This window comes from Dendrobates tinctorius, unplaced genomic scaffold (genome assembly GCF_039654945.1).
Source record: "Dendrobates tinctorius isolate UK_male_01 unplaced genomic scaffold, ASM3965494v1 ptg000040l, whole genome shotgun sequence".
NCBI lineage: Eukaryota > Metazoa > Chordata > Amphibia > Anura > Dendrobatidae > Dendrobates > Dendrobates tinctorius.
In genome coordinates, this window is record NW_027361708.1 from 5,900,284 (window position 1) to 5,921,145 (window position 20,862).

General features: G+C 42.3%; 1 protein-coding gene across 1 annotated transcript in view; it reads left to right on the forward strand.

Moving 5' to 3' along the window:
- The first annotated feature begins 4,611 nt into the window (after positions 1-4,611).
- SH2D4B (SH2 domain containing 4B) overlaps positions 4,612-20,862 on the forward strand; it is a 421,191-nt gene continuing 404,940 nt past the window's right edge. The window contains exon 1 of the mRNA XM_073574815.1: positions 4,612-5,049. Within this exon, the coding sequence (XP_073430916.1) occupies positions 4,866-5,049 (184 nt within the window). The 5' untranslated portion in view covers positions 4,612-4,865. The remainder of the gene's footprint in view (positions 5,050-20,862) is intronic.

The window sequence follows — 20,862 nt, forward strand, 5'->3', positions numbered from 1 at the left end:
CAAATTCATTTAACTTTGATAACTATACATAGTACAACAACACATACAGTATTTTTCGGACTTTAAAACGCACTTTTTTACTCCAAAAATGTGGAGGAAAATGGGGGTACATTTTATAGTCCAGATGTATCTGTATGTGGAGGTGGGGGAGCGGCAGTGGCGGAGTAGCGGGTCACAGGAGGCAGGAGTCTGCGGCTGAGGCTAACTCCTGTACCCACTGCTAAAGAAAAACGAATATTCACTGCAATCTGCGCCCATGGGTGGTTTGGAATGTTTTATTGTTTCTCCTTAGGGATGAGCGAGTAGTGAAATGCTTGGACTCACTGTACTCGTTACGAGTAGCTCCTAATACTCGGGTACTCGTAACGAGTAGCGAGTCCAATGTAAGTCTATGGGAAATGCGAGTAATGGGCGCTGTGTGTGTGCCGGACTGTGCTGGAGTGTGCTGGGCTGTGCGGGATTGTGCTGGTCTGTGCAGGTACTGTACGGGACTGTGCTGGGCTGTGCAGGGCTGTGCTGGGACTGTGCTGGGCTGTGCAGGACTGTGCTGGGCTGTGCGGGTACTGTGCGGGGACTGTGCCGGGCTCTGCGTGGACTGTGCCGGGCTCTGCGTGGACTGTGCTGGGCTGTGCGGGACTGTGCTGGGCTGTGCAGGGACTGTGCAGGGCTGTGCTGGCTGTGCGGGACTATGCTGGGCTGTGCAGTTACTGTGCGGGGACTGTTCCGGGCTGTGTGGGACTGTGCCGGACTGTGCGTGCACTGTGCGGGCTGTGCTGAATATTGCGAGGCGAGTAGTAAAATATTCGCCAGGATTCGAGTACCGCATTACTCACCGAGTACCTAATCCTAACGAGTATACTCGCTCATCCCTATTACTCCTTAAAGTGGAGTAAATGTATGACACCATTGTTCTCAGCAGCAATCTGGGAATCAGAGATGCTTCCAGGGGTATTCTCCATGCTGTTCTCCTTTCATTCAGCACCTTTTCCGTTCACTCCAACATTTCCACTGTCCCCCAGACCTCTTTGTATGGTCGGATGGAAGAAAGCGTGGTTTTCTCATTGACTCCCATTATACTTGTTACTCTAAATGAACAAGCAAGAAATTGCTCGGTTCAAGCAACGAGCACCCGAGTATTTTAGTGCTCACTCATCTCTATTGCTTAAAAGTTCACAATAACAGTAATTTTGACCAGGTGTGCCCAAACCTTTACATGCCACTGTACAATAGTAAGTGCCACAAAATCATGTCCTCAACACATCTGATAAAATACAAGTAATGTGAACAACTCCGCTAACTAATTCTGCAGCGAGCAATAGCATGCGAAATACAGAGACTAAAGGAGACAAACGGTGCAAAATTTTTAATGCAAAAATTTAAAAACAAACTCTGCAAGAAGCATTTCTATCACATTTTTTCTTCTAGGTGTATTGCAACCATCATATCACTTTGACCTTACAATTGCTATTATTACCCTTTTACCCAGTTGTCGCTTTTCCTTTTCACTCAGTCTGTGATATCATATGATAAAAAAACTCAATGAAACCTTCCTAGCACTATGTATAACACGGAAGGTGCTTTTCTCTGCATGCTTCAGCGTTAGGCTAGTTTCAGACTAGTGGTTCTGGGCGCAGCACAGGGCCACCGCTAAACCCCGCCCCTGGCCACGCCCCCTCCTGTCATCTCCTCCTCCAATCGCATGACTGTGCATGCGATCAGCGTACCCTATACTTAGCGCTGGGTACGCTGATCGTGCGCTGGTCTGATTCTGCTGATTTTGAGTGGCCCAGTGTATAAAAGAAAAAGATTAAATTAAGTAATAATCAAATAGAGAAAAATAAGCATAAATAATTAAAGCAAAATAAAAAAGAGACACTACTAGCCCAAAATGGAAAAAATAATTTCTACAGAAAGGGAAACATATTTTAAAATGTTTTTAGCAGTCCTAAGTGAAAAATAGAGGCTTATTTCCTATTTTTCTTCACATTTTTCCATGATATATGAAAAAAGTAATATAAACCTGACTTGTTTTTAGAGCTGTTCAAAGCGCATGTTTGATAAAGCCTTAGCCTGGTCTGGAAGGGGGTAAAAAATGGCCCAGTCTCTAACTGGTTAAACTATGGTGGTTACTGCTTTATACTCTGAAGATGCTTCTTTGTAGTAGGATTTAGAAGATGCAAGGTAAAAATCAGGATTACAATATACAGAATTTTTTTTGACTAAAATTCTTTGCAGTCTACAAAAGACCTGTGACTATAAGATTTTTTTTCTGCAACACAACTCTAGGGGTGGTATCCATTTTACTACATAACTCAATAGACCTTATCTTTAAACACCAGTGCAGAAGGACTTCAGTTGGTGCAGCGAAAAATAATTTATTTTGTAAATATCCGGTCTGGAATTCATAGCGGTGATCAAGTTTGTAACCACCATTTTTCTCTACGTTACTTTCAATAAATGAGGTCTGATGTTTTACAGGCAGACACATCTACCTGTATGAATCAACGCATTGATGAATTTTTGGATCAGCCCTAGGGCATTGTCATAATTGTGCTTTACATTAAATGTGCTGATTGTCATATTTGTTTAAGTGTTTAAGTAAAATGTAACCTCCACTGCGAATAACTAGCACTTACAGTCATGGCCAAAAGTATTGACACCCCTGCAATTCTGTCAGATAATATTCCGTTTCTTCCTGAAAATGATTGCAAACACAAATTCTTTGGTATTATTATCTTCATTTAATTTGTCTTAAATGAAAAAACACAAAATAGAATGAAGCAAAAAGCAAAACATTGATCATTTCACACAAAACTCCAAAAATGGGCCGGACAAAAGTATTGGCACCCTCAGCCTAATACTTGATTGCACAACCTTTAGCCAAAATAACTGCGACCAACCGCTTCCGGTAACCATCAATGAGTTTCTTACAATGCTCTGCTGGAATTTTAGACCATTCTTCTTTGGCAAACTACTCCAGGTCCCTGATATTTGAAGGGTGCCTTCTCCAAACTGCCATTTTTAGATCTCTCCACAAGTGTTCTATGGGATTCAGGTCTGGACTCATTGCTGGCCACCTTAGAAGTCTCCAGTGCTTCCTCTCAAACCATTTTCTAGTGCTTTTTGAAGTGTGTTTTTTGTTATTGTCCTGCTGGAAGACCCATGACCTCTGAGGTAGACCCAGCTTTCTCACACTGGGCTCTAAATTATGCTGCAAAATTTGTTGGTAGTCTTCTGACTTCATAATGCCATGCACACGGTCAAGCAGTCCAGTGCCAGAGGCAGCAAAGCAACCCCAAAACATCAGGGAACCTTCGCCATGTTTGACTGTAGGGACCGTGTACTTTTCTTTGAATGCCTCTTTTTTCTCCTGTAAACTCTATGTTGATGCTTTTGCCCTAAAAGCTCTACTTTTGTCTCATCTGACCAGAGAACATTCTTCCAAAATGTTTTAGGCTTTTTCAGGTAAGTTTTGGCAAACTCCAGCCTGGCTTTTTTATGTCTCGGGGTAAGAAGTGGAGTCTTCCTGGGTCTCCTACCATTCAGTCCCTTTTCATTCAGATGCCGACAGATAGTACGGGTTGACACCGTTGTACCCTCGGACTGCAGGGCAGCTTGAACTTGTTTGGATGTTAGTGGAGGTTCTTTATCCAACATCCGCACAATCTTGCGTTGAAATCTCTTGTCAATTTTTCTTTTCCGGCCACATCTAGGGAGGTTAGCCACAGTGCCATGGGCTTTAAACTTCTTGATGACACTGCGCACGGTAGACACAGGAACATTCAGGTCTTTGGAGATGGACTTGTAGCCTTGAGATTGCTCATGCTTCCTCACAATTTGGTTTCTCAAGTCCTCAGACAGTTCTTTGGTCTTCTTTCTTTTCTCCATGCTCAATGTGGTACACACAAGGACACAGGACAGAGGTTGAGTCAACTTTAATCCATGTTAACTGGCTGCAAGTGTGATTTAGTTATTGCCAACACCTGTTAGGTGCCACAGGTAAGTTACAGGTGCTGTTAATTACACAAATTAGAGAAGCATCACATGATTTTTCGAACAGTGCCAATACTTTTGTCCACCCTCTTTTTTAAGTTTGGTGTGGAATTATATCCAATTTGGCTTTAGGACAATTCTTTTTGTGTTTTTTCATTTAAGACAAATTAAATGAAGAGAATAATACCAAAGAATTTGTGTTTGCAATCATTTTCAGGAAGAAACTGAGTATTATCTGACAGAATTGCAGGGGTGTCAATACTTTTGGCCATGACTGTATATTATATGTGGTTTATGCATGCGATCCCTCATAATGGCTAGTGCTACTTTTCTCGGCAGTAGAGCTCTTGATCAATAAAGAGTGAAACTTCATACCCTAGGCCCTAGCACCAAGCTGCCCTGTGCTGTAATCGAATGGCACTCAGAACAAAACCAAGCTTTCCTGTCTGTCACCAGAGATCCGTTCTCAAAGGCTGAACAGCCTTGACATGGATATTCCTGGTGTAGCTGTTACTTTTAACCATGACATCACTCAAAACATTGTTATCCTGAGCACACATTGCTTCAAAGCCAGAAACAAATCAACCATAGCAAAGGGTGTGATCCTCTGAGCTGCTCGGCTGCCTCTTCAGATATCTTCTCCTGTTAAGTCTAGGATATATTTATTCAGCATTTGCTGCATGTAGACACTACTAAAGATTATTGACCTGCACTTTTGTTTCCTACACCTTTTATCTCTTTACAACTCTTTAACATTTTGACTTAATGTTTATTCCGCATACATACTCCCTATACAATGCAATGACAGGCATTTGGTGGAATTAAGTTTCGCTTTTGTTTGATCCATCACAAGAGAGGATCCGAAGTCAAACATGTTGCAACAGATTCTAAGGGACATGTACATCGATCCTGACCTTCTGGCGGAATTGAATGAGGAGCAGAAACAAATTCTCTTCTACAAGATGAGGGAAGAGCAAATCAAACGCTGGTCTGAGTGGGATAGAAATCTGGACAAGGAGGAATCCAAAATGAAAATCAAGGCCAAGTTCCAACACAGTAAGTGAAAATGAAATAAGACTTTTAGCGAATGATTAGGAGACTGAACTTAGAATATTTAAGATCAGCATGGAAATGAATGATACAACCCTCTAAATATGTAACTCCATCCCCATATTATGAGGATATCAATGATCAGTATGGAGTACTTTAACAGTTGATTAACCTTAATTGTTGTTAATTAGTCGTGCTATGCACATGGCATCTTCCACATTTATTTCCAATATCTTTATACCTTAAATAAGTCTTGTAATAAATCTCTTTGACATTTCCATATTACATAAACTGACAACATGGCAGGACCATTGACTCTTGCTACCAGTGGGTAGATATAGGGGTGGGTGGAGCATGTGGGTGCAACTATCAGAGTCAGGGGCATTTCTCTCAAGACATTTCTATTGAATTATCTTATTGGAATCACATTTTACATGCTAAGCCTAGATGAATTGGGTCACTGGAAGAATATCATATTTTACAGTAAATTCACCATGACAAACCACATAGGAGAGTGCACCACTGATCAGATGAAGTCACAGACAAAATACAGTACAGTTACAACAAGTCTCTCAAATGTGATGTCTTCTCTGAATTTACACTTCCTCATTACCCATTTAATCTATTTGGGCCTTTAGCTTTTTCCAGCCATTATATTTATGTGCAGAGTTTACTGTCCATCTTATGTTTCTCACTTTACTGTGAGTTTCTGTACCCTATGAGCACAAACGCCTGGTGCTATAACAGTGCCCTACCACAGTTCCGCCTAATACTGCTGTGCTCCTGAATACTGGACTGCAGGCATACAAGTGCCATACAGTCTTCCTGAAAATACTAGTAACACAGATAGAGCCCCTTGGAGTGATAGGTGTCACACATAGGGCTACCTAATTATGGTGCATACTGGAAATTGCCACACAGTGCACCCAAAATAATACTGCTGACAGTAAATGTGCAACAGACATAGTGTCTACTAAAAATTATTGTTATTCTGCAACTAATCCCCTCAAAACAAATCATTCTGACATGAAATAGTGCCCGAGCAGCATTTATAAAATAATTCTGAGAAACAGAGTGTCCCTAATAGTGACAGTGCCCACACTGTACCTCCAAAATAATTGCATCAATCAGAACGCCTTCAACATTAATGATGTGCTGTCAAGAGTGATGCGGCAATAAGAGTGCCCTCAATAGTAATAGTTCTCCACCATTTTACTATAAAAATGACTTAGCAGGATGCCTCTACATTAATAGTTCCACCAAAAAGCCATCATTAGTAATAATTATTTCCCACAGTATCCTTATTAGTACTATTGCTCCTCATTGTGCCTCATTAGCAATAATGCTCTCTCAGAGTGTTTCAATTAGTAATAGCGCCTCCACAGTGCCTAAAACAGTAATGTTTCTCCATTGCTCCCCTATATAATCCTTGGGACAGGAGCATGTGGCCAAATATACCACTCCAGTGGTTTTACAATTCCAAAATGGGGATCGATCTAGTTTAGCTGGTCTTATCCTTTTCTTAGTTCAGGTTCCTATTTTAGGAATTTCTATGATGATCTAATGATCTATAGTTATAAATTTCCCTCAATATCGCATGGTCTACCTTGAGGTATTATAATATAGGTTGGCTCATCATTTTGCCCTAATAGGATATCTATTTATATGAACCAATATATACGTTAGGGGAATGGGTATATCCTACTCGCCTATATGTTCTTATGTTGCACTATTTACATCATGCTGCTCATTAAGGACTGGCACTAAATTGAGCGTTATAAGTAGTATTTCGTGACAGTATGCGCAATATTATCTTATTTCTGCCCATCACCATCATCTAATATGGCGGTGCGGTTCACTGTGAGTCTGCGCCCTTGATAAGGGCTGTAGCTTGCGTTCCACGGCCCTGCTTCGTATCTGTGTATCAGCTGGCCGGAGCATGCGCACTGAGTGGGCGCAAACCTGGTCCCTCAGCTACCCGGAAGCGGTAAGGGAATCTTCCTCACCGGATTGGTTATGTGCACGCTGTGTCGTGCCATGGGAGCGGTGAGTTGAGAATCGAGGGGTATACATCAGTGTGGATATGCTCAGTGTGCTTCATGGGCGGGACCTACTTTGGCGTCCGTGGCTGGCGGGCGTCATCGAGCGGTATGTTTAAATGGAGGGATGTAACGACGCGGCCCAGCTGCTATACCACATCAGGACACATGATATATACTGTATATACCAGGCCTCCTGATGAGCCCAATGGGGCGAAGCGCGTTGAGGCGCAATCATTGACTGGCAGTTGGCGGGTGAAATGATGAGTATCCACTTAATTTCTATCTGACCATATTCGTGATACATGCATCCCATGAGTTAACCCTGAATGTATCACTATGTTGAGACTGATCCTGATATGGGTCTAAAGGCATCATGTTTGAGATTGATCCAATAGTATTTCCCTGCTTTATTGATGTTGGATGGGAATTATGAGGAGTCAGCCTATGAATCTTTCAATATTATTGGATGGTCGGAAATAACTCTTTCCAAATAGACTGCTGATCTGTATGGTGTACAACCAGTAATGTATATAGTCAGTCTGAAAAAGGATTTTATTTATCATCACAATTTACGCCATTATTCTGCCTTTGTGTCCCTATTCATGTTTTTATGTGTGTGGGGTCTAGGGTCTTCCTTATCATAGGATTGCCTATGTATAGTGTTAGGGGTCCCTTTAGTCATCGGGTAGAGGGCTCCCTAGTGGTTGCAGGGTGCATCAGGGTGCCCAGGGAGAGCTTTCGTTGAGCGGGGGCGCCACAACGTTCCCCCCTAGGGTGCCAACCTCCGCGGCCAGGAAGGTACGAGTGATAGTATTCATCAGGGACTCATAGTGACACCCCCCTACTTTTAATTGGTTTTTGGACACTTATTTTTTGTTTTTGGTTTGTTCACTTTGTGGTGTGAACCAATTTTGGGTTCTTCTATTAATAAAGTATCTTGTCTGTAGGTTTTTTCATGATAATATATACTACTACTAGATGGTCATAAAGTCTATAAACTCCAGAGCCTTCAAATTATTCTATGTACCTTAATGAGTAGCCATTATTTTAATGTTCATTTCATAAACCAATAGTGAATATGAAAATAAGAAACTGTAAAATGTTTTATAAGAAAAATCTGCCTTTTTCTCCTTCTTAACTGATCTTTTAATCTCAGAATTCTAAATTCACAAGTATAATCTGTATTCGGTGAAGACAGGTTGCCACGAGAGGTGGTGAGTTCTCCTGCAATGGAATCCCTCAAAGAGAGACTGGATAGACATCTGTCTAAGATGCTTTAGTGAATACTGCATTGAGCAGGGGTTGGACATGATGACCCTGGAGGTCCCTTCCAACTCTAACATTCCATGATTCTATGATTGCTGTTGTTCTATGAAGACAAGGGGTGTAGGGTAGAGCTATAGGCAGAGCCCCTCTATCCTCATCCACTTCCTGCCTGTATAGAAATCTACAAGTAACAACTGCCATCTCCTATCTCAGTGATGTAACAATTTAAAGAATGAAAGATCAGTTCAGAAAGAAAAAGAAGCAGATTTTTCTGATAAGCACCTTTGTAATACAGTTTATCTTATTTTCATGTGTGATATTCATTTATGAAACAAAAAAAATTAATTTATCTGCTAAAGAAGAACATTCGTCACACATAAGCACTACAACAAAGTTGACAAGGCAAATTTTGCCCAAGGAGACGGGATATGTAATAAATAACATATACATGAACTGTGCGTCAGCACTCTGCGAATAATGAATATATGATCTCCAGTATTGCTGTCTATGTTAAAAATGTTAGGTACTTAGTGTTTTTTTTATCAAAGTGTGCAAAAGCCATCCAACAACATCAAGGTGTACCTAAATATGGATGGTTCCTAACAACTATATGTCCTACCTCTCCATCTACCAACCCAGACCTTAACTGAATTGAGAGTAAAAGAAAACCAGTTGTTGCTCACAATTTAAACCTTGTCTGGTAAGGATGTGTCGATAAGAGTGCTGAGTCCTGGAGGGACCACCCCCCCCGATATGTACTACAAAAAATAGAAGACCACACTTTTTTATGTAAAAAATAACAAACTTTGTCAAAGTCACCGACCAACATTCACCGGGATCAAGTGCTTGCCGAATCATGGTCTGCATAGAGACAGAAAGTGATTTTACGGGGGGCTGCTAAGTCTTTGGCTTTACCCAGAAAGAAACAAGATAGGAAGATGAAACTTTATATTTATTCCACATACTCTCCACTGATGTCAATGTAGGATAGGCGGGGTTAAGGTGCTGATCCAACAGGAATGGGGGGGTGACCCACTTCTTGCTGCCGACAGACACGAGACAGAGACAGGAGTTATATTCAATAGGTCCATTTTTATTGGACGCCTCTCTGACAACCACCGCACTTCACAGGAATTTCACTGTTCTCTCGCTCACAGACCCGGGTACCTTCACTTTTTAGTTTCACCATTGTTGCATCCTTTGTGGCTCTTCCCACCGTGGCTGCCCTAGGCACTTCCACCACAGCGTTTCACCCTTCAAAGTAAACCATCCAATTGGTACCCCCCAGACCGTCTCTGACTGCGGCTACTGTCCTTTTGGGTCACCCCCCATGACCGTGTCCACTGTCAGTTACTTTCTGAAAGCTTTTACTGTCTTTCTCTCTATGGCAGATCCTCCTCTCTAGTGAGCTCCCCTGGCTGACTGGACTCTCCAGAACCTTCCCTCAGCCTTTATACTCCCAGTCCTGGTAGCTCGGCCCACTATCACCTGACAGTTACCTTTGACCAATGGAGGTTACCTCGACCCATGGCAGTTACACAGTCACTCTCTCCTACACTCCCCACTTCCCTCTAATGGTCAATCTGCCACATGTCACCCCTTTCTTTGTATCTCAGCCTACACTGCGCTATCCCTCTGCCTTTCTCCACAGGCAGACCTGTCCATCAGTTCAACCTCCCCACATCAACACACTTCTTACATCAGTATTCCAAGTCCTGTAAGCCTTGCAAAAATAAGGATTTCAGCTGTGCCTCAAACCAGGCATCCATAACAGCCATGGCATCAGAAATGGTGTTAAATTTGGTATCGTTGAGATGTTTCTTCAGGTTTGGAGAAAGATGATAGTCGGAGGGAGCTAGATCTGGTGAATAAGGCTGGTTTCACATTTGCGTTTTTTAGCGCTGGAAAAAAACGCATATGTGCGCATGCGTTTTTTCCCCTATATTTAACATGGGTGCGCATACCTGCGCGCTTGTAAGCGCATGTATGCGATTTTCATGCGCTGCGTTTTTTTGGGGTGTGCGTTTGTATTTTCCAGACGCAGCATGTTGCATTTTTTGGCCCTGCAAAAAAGCGCATGCGCACATATGCGCACGTTTTGCGCTAAAAATGGCCATTATAGCCTATGGATGCGCATATGTGCGCACTGGCATGCTCATGTATGCGTTTTTTTGCATATGCGTTTTTTTTTTTTAACCATGGAATTTAGGGGTTTGGGTTAGAGTTAGGGTTAGTTAAGGGGGTTTAGGGTTAGGGTTAGGGTCAGGGTCAGGGTTAGGGTTGGGGTTTGGGTCAGGGTTAGGGTTAAGTATGGTTTGGTTAAGGGTTAGGGTCAGGGTTAGGGTCAGGATTAGGGTTAAGTATGGTTTTGTTAAGGGTTAGGGTCAGGGTTAGGGTTAGGGTTAGGGTTAGGGTCAGGGTTAGGGTTAGGGTTAGGGTCAGGGTTAGGGTTAGGGTCAGGGTTAGGGTTAGGGTTAGGGTTAGTTAGGGTTTAGGGTTTGGGTTAGGGTTAAGTATGATTTGGTTAAGGGTTAGGGTCAGGGTTAGGGTTAGGGTCAGGGTTAGGGTTAGGGTTAGGGTCAGGGTTAGGGTTAGTAAAGTCATGGTTTGGGTAGTGTGAGGGGCCACCTAAAAATGTTGGAAAAAAACGCAAACGCGGTAAAAACGCACTAAAAACGCAGACAAACGCATAAAAACGCTGCGTTTTTTTCATGCATGCTCATAAAAATGCTTGAAAAAAACGCAGCAGTTGTATGCTTTTGTATGCGTTTTTTCAATGTGTTTTTTTGCGGGAAAAACGTGCTGCAAAAAAAAGCAAGTGTGAAACTAGCCTAAGGTGGGTGGTCAACCAGCTGGAAGCCCAGCTCCGCCAGTTTTGCCTTGGTCTCTTGTGCAGTGTGAGCGGAGGTATTGTCTTGCAGGAACAAGATTCCTTTGGACAGCTTGCCATGCCTTTTGGCCTTCAGAGCTGCCTTCAGTTGGTCCAAAAGTTTAATGTAATACCTTGCATTGATGGTGGAACCCTTTTGAAGGTAGTCCACTAGCAGCATCCAAGAACGCAGACGCCATTACCTTTGTGGCTGTTTTTTGCACCCTGAACTTCTTTGGACGAGAAGAACCACTGTGCCTCCACTCTTTTGACTGTTCCTTGGTGTCAGAGTCATACAAATAAATCCAAGTCTCGTCCATAGTGACCAGTCGATCCAGGAAGTTCATATCGGTCTGGAAATGCTGACAAATGGACCGGGAAGTTTTCACTCGCATGCTTTTCTGATCTGTTGTCAAACATTTGGGGACCCACTTTGCAGATAGCTTCTTCATGTCCAAATGATCATGGATAATTACACAAGCATGTTTACAGGAAATCCTCATGATGTCTACTATTGCTCTAGATGAAATTTGACGATTCTCCAGTATGATGTTGTCCACAGCATCGACAATCTCCGGAACAACAACCACTCTTGGTCATCCAGGACGTTCCTTATCGTTGGTGCTGAAGTGGCCCATTTTAAATTTGGTTACCCAGTTCTTAACTGTAGAATATCAAGGGAATTGATCCCCCAATGTCTGCAACATATCACCATGAATCCTTGCAGAAACATTAATTTTATCACCCCTCTGCTCTCATTTACTGTGAATATCACATTAGACAACGCCATTTTGCTTTCCCGCGTATGTAGAACACTGTTGCCATAACATAAAAACACAAAATTTTTAAAGCATATATTAGACACATAAGGCTTTCATGTGATGTATCATTCATTACCATAGAAACAAAAAAGATCACAAAGCCAAAGACTTATCAGCAGGCCCTCGTATAATCATTCCACTTGCTGCCAAGTAACCAGTGATTGGCTGCAGCTGTCAGGTGACCTTGAGCAGTGTGTCATTATCAATCATTCGATTACGTGCTGATCTAGTCACCTGATAGCTGCAACCAATCACAGACCACAGCCGTCCGGCAGCTGTTAAAATGATAACATCACTGTATACTTTTTCTACGTAGACCACAAAGCAGCCTGCGCTGATCCTGTTGTGTCATGTTATGTGAGTATGGTGAACCGCACACTGACTGTCTCTGTTGTTTTTGCCTCTTGACGCGTGTACAATGGTGGATGACCGTATCTTTGCATACATTGGGATATGTGGTATGTTACGCGGTGACTGATGGGCATTATGGGCGCATATGCAGTATTTCATTTCCTGTATGTGGCATGCATGGTGGACCGCACGCTGACATACATGGGGGCAATCAGTTACTTCAGCTTATTAGTAGGTTATAAGGTTGTTCCTAGCTTGCCAACACAGGTCTTGGCGATCTTGGTAATGGCGGTAAGTGCATTTACCTTTATATATACCCGATATTAGCATTTCTTTAACATCTTCCCCTGACAAAGCTACAGCAGGTAGTGATACGCGTAGGGATGGTTGGGATCATTCATGCTGCTTCTGTGTTAAACACCCGGTGATTATGGTGCATCTTTTTTACAAGTATATTCAACTGTAACCTTTGGGTGATACAATATGCCACAGTAGCATTGCATGATAGGACAGGATTCTTAGTCCCTTTTCTTTTACCATGCCGACATGTATATTGGGGTCCTTTGTTTTATTATATGTGGGACCCCCAATGTGATAATACTGTTTATATGTATCCACTGTATGGAATAACATATTTAATATTTATCTGCAATTTGGTCAGTAAATAGTACTAGGCACTATCTGTATTACTAAGTGCCTAGTGGTTACATCTTCGTTGTTATATGGCACTTTGAATCCTTGAAGCCATTTTGTTTTAGTGTTTTTAATGTTTTAATCATGTATGTGCACTATTCTTTGTTATCAATTAAGCCTTTTTCACATTTGTACCAGTAGAGTACACTATTATTGTGCTTTCTTTTCTTTTTCTCCCATTAATTTATGTTTTGTGAGTATGGCTCACTTTATTTTTCATGTATCCTGGGAAAAGTTTTATTTTGCAATGTTAACCCCTTTAAGTAAAATAATATGGAAAATTTGGTAGTTTTATATTTAAATACATCCTTCTGTACTGCCAGCTCTCTTTCAGCACCATGGACAGCAGTATTTTTCCAAAGTCTGAATAATAGAAGTGATAAAAGGTTTAATCACAATATCACAAGGTGGTTTTGCAATAATGTACAAAGATAGGTATTATTTTGTAACAACATACTTTTAGGCTTAATTTATCCTTCAGTAGCAAGCGAATCCATCCTACTGTAATTTCACTGTTCTTGTTTAGCTGGTTATCAATATAGCTCTGCTATTCCTCCATCACTGACATACAGTGTATAACATGCTATTCTTCTGTGCACTATATGGTCCTGTACAATATTTTATCAGACCAATTTTATATTCTGCCATATACGTTTTCATATGGCTATTTAGGAGCCCACCAGAGAGAAACGAGTCTGCAGCACTTTGGAGAAGCAAGTGCTGCTGAAAAGTGTAGTCATTTAGAATCAGCCATTTCAGCAGTTAAGCTGCATACAGAGAGGAGCAGATGGAAATAAAAAAAGACACAGAGGTACAAGACAGAATCTATGTCGAGCATGGTCTGTGTAATACCAATAAGTATGAATTTATTGTGCTTTGCGAAAAGTAATGTAATTGTGGGAATAACCCTTTAACAAAGCATCATTGGGAAAATATACACATAATTTCATTTAGTAAAGGTGTTTTTAATTACCTTGGCGGTCCAGAAGAAAACATGTTTCATAAAAAACAATGAGCCATTAATTTTAATTATATTGAGCTGCAATTTATTTCAAAAGACAAAAATCAGTAATTAAGAGCTTGGAATGTGAGCAAAACAATCTTTTCTCTTCCTTTACAGTCCTCCTGGCACTTCTTTGTATTACTTTCTGATTGAATTCTGCACACATTTTGTTAGGTGAATCTTTACTTTAACTTGCCTATTATCCTGACAGCCAAACTGCAGCTTAAAATCACCCCACCTTACCCTACAATTTTCTTCACAATGAGCTTTTGCTTTTAATAGCGTTGATGAGCTTCAATTCTGAGACTGAAAATGCAGCAATCAAATCAATGGCTAACAATATCATTGTTTCAATAGTGAGGCCCAGCTTTACAATGACGTGATTGGAAAATTGGCCACAGACAAGCCATAGGGATTTGCTACAGGACATATACCTGGAGCAAGATTTGCAAGAATAACATGGTTAAATCAAATTAGCACTTTAAATGCTAATGCTAGATTTAAATTACACAGTATTGAGTTTGTCCTTCCAGCCAAGCCTATTAGCGTCACAAATGGGATAGGAAAGTGCATATAGACCCACGCTAGGAAAATGGAAAATGCAGCCGCTGAATATGAATTATATAGGAAAATAAATTCCTATGTAAAAGTTACAATATGTAACAACACATTAAAACATTTTATAATTACATGCTCATAAATATCTAGAGTAAATAGCTCTGTTTCTTCAGGAAACTTCTGGACACAAATTACTCTTTGATTAAAGTGTAATATAGCATATAAGATGCAGTGGCCCTTGGTGTAAGAGAGGTTTCCCCATTCAGGGATAGCTGAAGGAATATAGATACCGACAGGAGACGGATTGGGAATATCTGTACTCATGGAGAAGCAGTGAGTTTGGTGGTTAAGGAGCACGATCCTCGGTAGTTACCTTCCAACAAGAAGTAGAAGCTTTAACAGCTACAGATTGAAGTTGCAAAACTTCCTTAGCCTGCTAGCAAACTCATCAGAAGCCCTTTTCACTCCAACACAATCTCTGAGCCATTTTCAATACTGCACAAGACACCATTTTGCTGATTGGCTCATCCCCTTGCTCACTGTAACCTCTTTTTAACAGCTATGCAATGCTGCAGCTTATCTGACAGTCTTTCACACTTCTGTGGCCTATTCACTCAGTTACCTTGCCTGACACTCATGCACCAATCTCCTGACTCTTCCTTAGGTGGTAATACTCTAAATGCACAGTACTTAGCATATTGACTGCCTCTGGTGTGGTAACTTTTCACTAATGTAAATGCTTAATCTTTGCTATCTCATGAATACTTTCTTTACAAATAACCTATGTGGTAGAAATTCTTACCTTGTCTCAACACCAGTAGTACCTTGTCAAGCAGATAGGCTGGTTTTCCCCATTTTCAGAGAAACTACACTTACAGCAGTACAAGAAGAAGTTCCCGATTTGCTCCTTTGTGACCTCTAGATTACTATAGATCTGAGGGTTGTGCACTGTTTACAGCGAGTGCTACTCACCCTCACAACTTGCCGGCTATGATGCAGACTCTCTCTACTAGGCTATACAGCTATCAATCAGCTCTCTTTGTCACATTGCCAGAAGTGTTGGTGCATATTCTAATGTAGACCCCATACTGCTCTCTAACCAAGTGTTTTCACCAGAAACTTACATTACTTCTAACACATAGTTTCTGGAGAATTTTATTGTTTCCTCACAAATAAAGAAGATCATGTTATTTCATCACTATGTACCGAAAACTATCTTCTTGGGAATTTATTTAGTCAATTCCAGCATTGTGGTAGCACAGAAACCTGCTGATTGCTTTCATTTGGTTCTCCTCCATTGATGAATCCAGGAACTCATGCTACAAGGCTTGGGCCGGCGTCTGCATTTACTGTACCTCAATCTATAATAGTGATGTGCCTGTAATCAGCACAACACACTAAGGTGAGCCTGCATTACAGACACCATTAGGATTTTTTATCGTTTTTTCTTTTGGCACACCAACAATATCAGTACTTTTTGCATTTGCTTTTTAATATGTTATTTCTGCTGATTCGCTATAATCCTAATAAGCAGCCCCCCAGATCTTCTATCACCTACCAGTGATGACTTCTCAGCATTAACTGATTGATATTTCTTCTATCATGCTGAAATCCTTGCAGAATGTCATAACGTAATGATGTGTGCCATGACTTGACTAGGGGGTTTCAACGCAAGCAGTGTAGATCTGAAGAAGCGTTGAGGTCTGGATGAGTGACTTGAATAGCAGAGAGGTGGGAAAAGGAATGGTAAGGCAAGTATAAGGATTTTTTAAGTCTTTTAAAGACCCCTTAAGGTTGTTACAGGAGCTATTTTTTTTAATCTGTGCATAAATGAATTACAAAAATTCTCAATTTTGGTGAAATAGTAAAATTCGTGTTGAATTCAATTGTAATCGAATTTGTTTGCTTATCTCTAACACTGAATAAAAAAAAAAAATTTTTTTCCTCAATATTCTTTATTGAAATAAACACTATTTTCCTCTAACCTGTGCTGCATTCGTCACTGCTAGAGTTGAGCGAAACGGGTCGAAAAAATTCAAAAGTCGCCGTCTTTCGCCAAAGTCGGGTTTCATGAAACGAAACTCGACCTTAGCGTGAGGTCGGCCACGAGGTCGGCGACTTTAGCGCCAAAGTCGCGTTTCAAAAGATGCTTTAGTGCCCTTTTTCAGCCAATCAGGAAGAACGGACACTGTGGGCAACGTGATGACATAGGCAGCGGTCACCACCATCTTGGAGAAGGGCATGCAAGTGATTGGCTTGCTTTGTGTGGCGTCACAGGGGGTATAAAAGGGCGGGGACGCTAACCGCCATGTTACTGATGCTGATCTCAGAATAGGGAGAGCTGCTGCAGCTGCTGATTCTGTAGGGAGAGCATTAGGAAGGCAAAAAGAAAAAAAAACTGCTTCTGCTGCAAGCGCTTTTCACTGTAGTTACTGTGCAGTGAAAGGTGAAGATTTTTGCTTTTGTGCAGCAGCGCTGGTGGTGATTAGCCTGCCTTTTAAGGCTAGCTGCATTGCTGTGTGCACACTGGTGTTCAAACTGTTTTTTTAAAAGCAATCCAAATTGTATTGTTTTGTCCTGGTGAGGTAGTGAGCGTTCATTTTTTCACACACCGTACAGCAGTGTATGCTCCTCACACAGTACCGTGTAACGGCTGTTATCACGGCCAAATTGAAGCTATCTACGTGTGTGTCTCTGTAAGGAAATATCGAGGAGTTTGTCCGTTCTTACAGACCTACACCTTAGGCTGAGTTCACACGTGGCGTTTTTTTCGCGTTTCCGCGGCGGTTTTAACCGTGCGATTTTGCCGCGAAAACGCGAAAAATAAGCATCCCATGCATTCCTATGGGATTCCGCAATGCTGTGCTAATGCTGCAGTTTTTACCGTGGCGGAATCGCTTCGCGGTAAAAACCGCAGCATGCTCATTAATTTGCGGAATCGCGGCGATCCCGCACCCATAGGAATGCATTGTTCCGCTTACTTTCCGCATGTGGCTGTGCACACCATGCGGAAAGTAAGCAGAACATTTGCGGATGGTACCCACGGTCCGGAGGAGAGGAGACTGTCCTCCGAGCTTTGGGTACCATATCCCTGTAAAAAATAGAATTTAAAAATAAAAAATATTGTTCTTCTCACCCTCCGACGTCCCGCGCAGCCTTCCTGCTTCTCTTCACGCTCTCATTCCCAGTAGTCCTTTGCGAAAATGCCCGCGATGGCGTCCGTTCTTGCTGGATCGTGAAGTCTCGCAGTCATTTGCGCGACGTCATCACGAATTACCGTGAGACGTCGCGATCCCGCGAGAACTGACGTCATCGCGGGCATTTTCGCAAAGGATTACTGGGAACGGATGCGCGGGACGTCGGAGGGTAAGAATAACACCATTTTTTATTTTTTTTTTACATTCTATCTTTTACTATTGATGCCGCATAGGCGGCCTCAGTAGTAAAAAGTTGGTCACACTTGTCAAACACTATGTTTGACGAGTGTGACCAACCTGTCAATCAGTTCTCCAAGCGATGCTTCAAATCGCTTGGAGAACGCTAGCATTCTGCAAGCTAAATACGCTTGTAAAATGCTAGTTTTTCCGCGGGAAAATCGCGGGAATTTAAAATGCGATTTTCCCGCGGACTGGAATTCCGGAATTCTCGCGGTAATTTCCGCGAGAGTTCCGGTACGTGTGCACCTAGCCTTATAGTTTTGTCCATTTTTCAAACAGTTTAGTATATTTGCTGTTTGATTACATTCAAAACTAGAGAGAGACAGCGTGTGTCAGTCCGTATACAAAAACACGGAGCTTGACAATTTTACATACACCGTACAGCGGTGTACATGCACGCTCCTCTCTCAGTACCATGTAACGGCTATTATCATGGCCAAGTTGAAGCTATCTACGTGTGTGACTCTCTAAGGAAAAGTCGAGGAGTTTGTCCGTTCTTACAGACCTACACCTTATAGTTTTGTCCGTTTTTCACAGTTTAGTATATTTGCTGTTTGATTACATTCAAAACTAGAGAGAGACAGCGTGTGTCAGTCCGTATACAAACACATGGAGCTTGACAATTTTACATACACCGTACAGCGGTGTACGTGCACGCTCCTCTCTCAGTACCGTGTAACGGCTGTTATCACGGCCAAATTTAAGCTATCTACGCGTGTGACTCTGTAAGGAAAAGTCAAGGAGTTTGTCCGTTCTTACAGACCTACACTCTAGGGAGATTCCAATTCTGCCCAATTCTATATACACCTTGTAGTTTGTCATACACTAGGCAATTTCTGCCGGTCACATTGCGGTGTTATAGACACAGGGCCTGACAGAATCCAACTGTGTCCTGAAGTGTAGAGAGATTCCAATTCTCCACAGTCCTCTATCCACCTTTCTTACAACATCCAGAATTTGCCTGTCACATTGCGGTGTAAAATAAACAGGGCCTGACAGAATCCAACTGTGTCCTGAAGTCTACAGAGATTCCAATTCCCCCACTACTATATACACCTTGCACCTTGTTTTACAGTACCATATAGTTGATGGTTTTTTGGGTACATTTTCCCCAAAAATGAGGAAGTGTGGTGGAAGAGTCTGTGGAAGTGGGCAGGGGTTTGCAGCTGGTAATGATGGTGTTGGTGGTGAATCTGCTGGTAGTGGCAAAAGCAAAATAGCACCTAATGCAGGAGGTGTTGAGCCTGCATCATCATCTGGCTCCACAAGGCCTCGAAGACTCCCTTTTCTAGGAGTAGGTAAATCGCTTTTAAAGCCGGAGCTTCAAGAACAAGTTTTGGCTTACATTGCTGACTCAGCCTCCAGCTCTATCGCCTCCTCTTCTGAAGTTTTAAAAAATAAAAGCACTGAGTCATCATTGGAGGCTCATGTTCATGAACCACACATTTCCTTGTGTCCTTCACCCCAACCAAAATTGAAGGATGCGGCAGGCCACACAACAGATTACTCCATGGAGCTGTTTTCACATACCATGCCTGGGTTATCAAGTCAAATCGTGAATTACCCAGGCAAAGATGAATCTGACATGGAGTGTACTGACAGCAAAGCCACTGATAGATGATTCTGCTGGTACATTCACTCAGAGCACTACATTGTCCTCGCAGTGTACCACCATACACGGTGACACAGAGGAAGGTGCACATGACATTGAAGAGGAGGTGATGGATGACCCAGTTGTTGACCCAGTTGTTGACCCAGATTGGCATCCATTGGGGGTAGAGTGTGCCGCTGCCAATAGCTCAGAAGAGGAGGAGGAGCTTCTGCAGCAGGCAACGACATCGCAACAGCTGTTATCTGGCAGGCCCAGAGCAGTCCAAAAACTGGTTACAAAAACCAAAAGAGTTGCAGGACAGCTTGGCCAGACGGTCAAAATAGCACAGCATGCAAGGCCTCAAAATGTCTTCCATAGTAGGAAGAGTGCAGTGTGGCACTTTTTTGAACAAAATCCTAATGATTAGGCAAAGGTTATCTGTAAGAAGTGCGCAAAGACCTTTAGCCGAGGGAAAAATCGGAGAAATTTGAATACCAGTTGCATGCTAAGACATTTAACCACCATGCACTTGCAAGCGTGGACGGACTACCAAAACTCACGCACCATATGTGCTACTGCTCCCAAAGAAGGTAGTCAGCAACGCTACATTGTTTCCCCCACTGTAAGTCCACCGGTTAGCACACCACCAGCAGCAAATGTTGAATTGTCATCGCAAGGGCAAATCAGTCAGGGAATCACACTGTTATTGCAATGAAAGACTGAATCTAGGTCATCAGAAAGAACACCAAGTCCATCACCATCATCAACCCTCTCTCAGTCCGCCATGTCCACCGCTAGTTCCACCATATGCAGCTCTCAAGTCCAGCTCACCCTACCAGAGACTATGAGTAGGACAAGAAAGTACTCATCCTCATCCGCGTACACTGGGTTTGAACACCCACATTGCCAAACTAATCTCGTTAGAGATGATGCCCTATCGGTTGGTTGAAAGTGCAGCTTTCCGCGAACTCATGGCCTACGCAGTACCACGCTATGACCTACCCAGTCCCCACTTCTTTTCTCGCAAAGCCATCCCAGCCCTCCACCTTCATGTGAAAGATGGCATTGTCCATGCACTCAAGCAATCAGTGAGTGGAAAGGTGCACCTCACAACTGATGCATGGTCCAGTAGGCATGGCCAGGGCCGTTACGTGTCCATCACTGCGCACTGGGTTAATGTGGTGGATG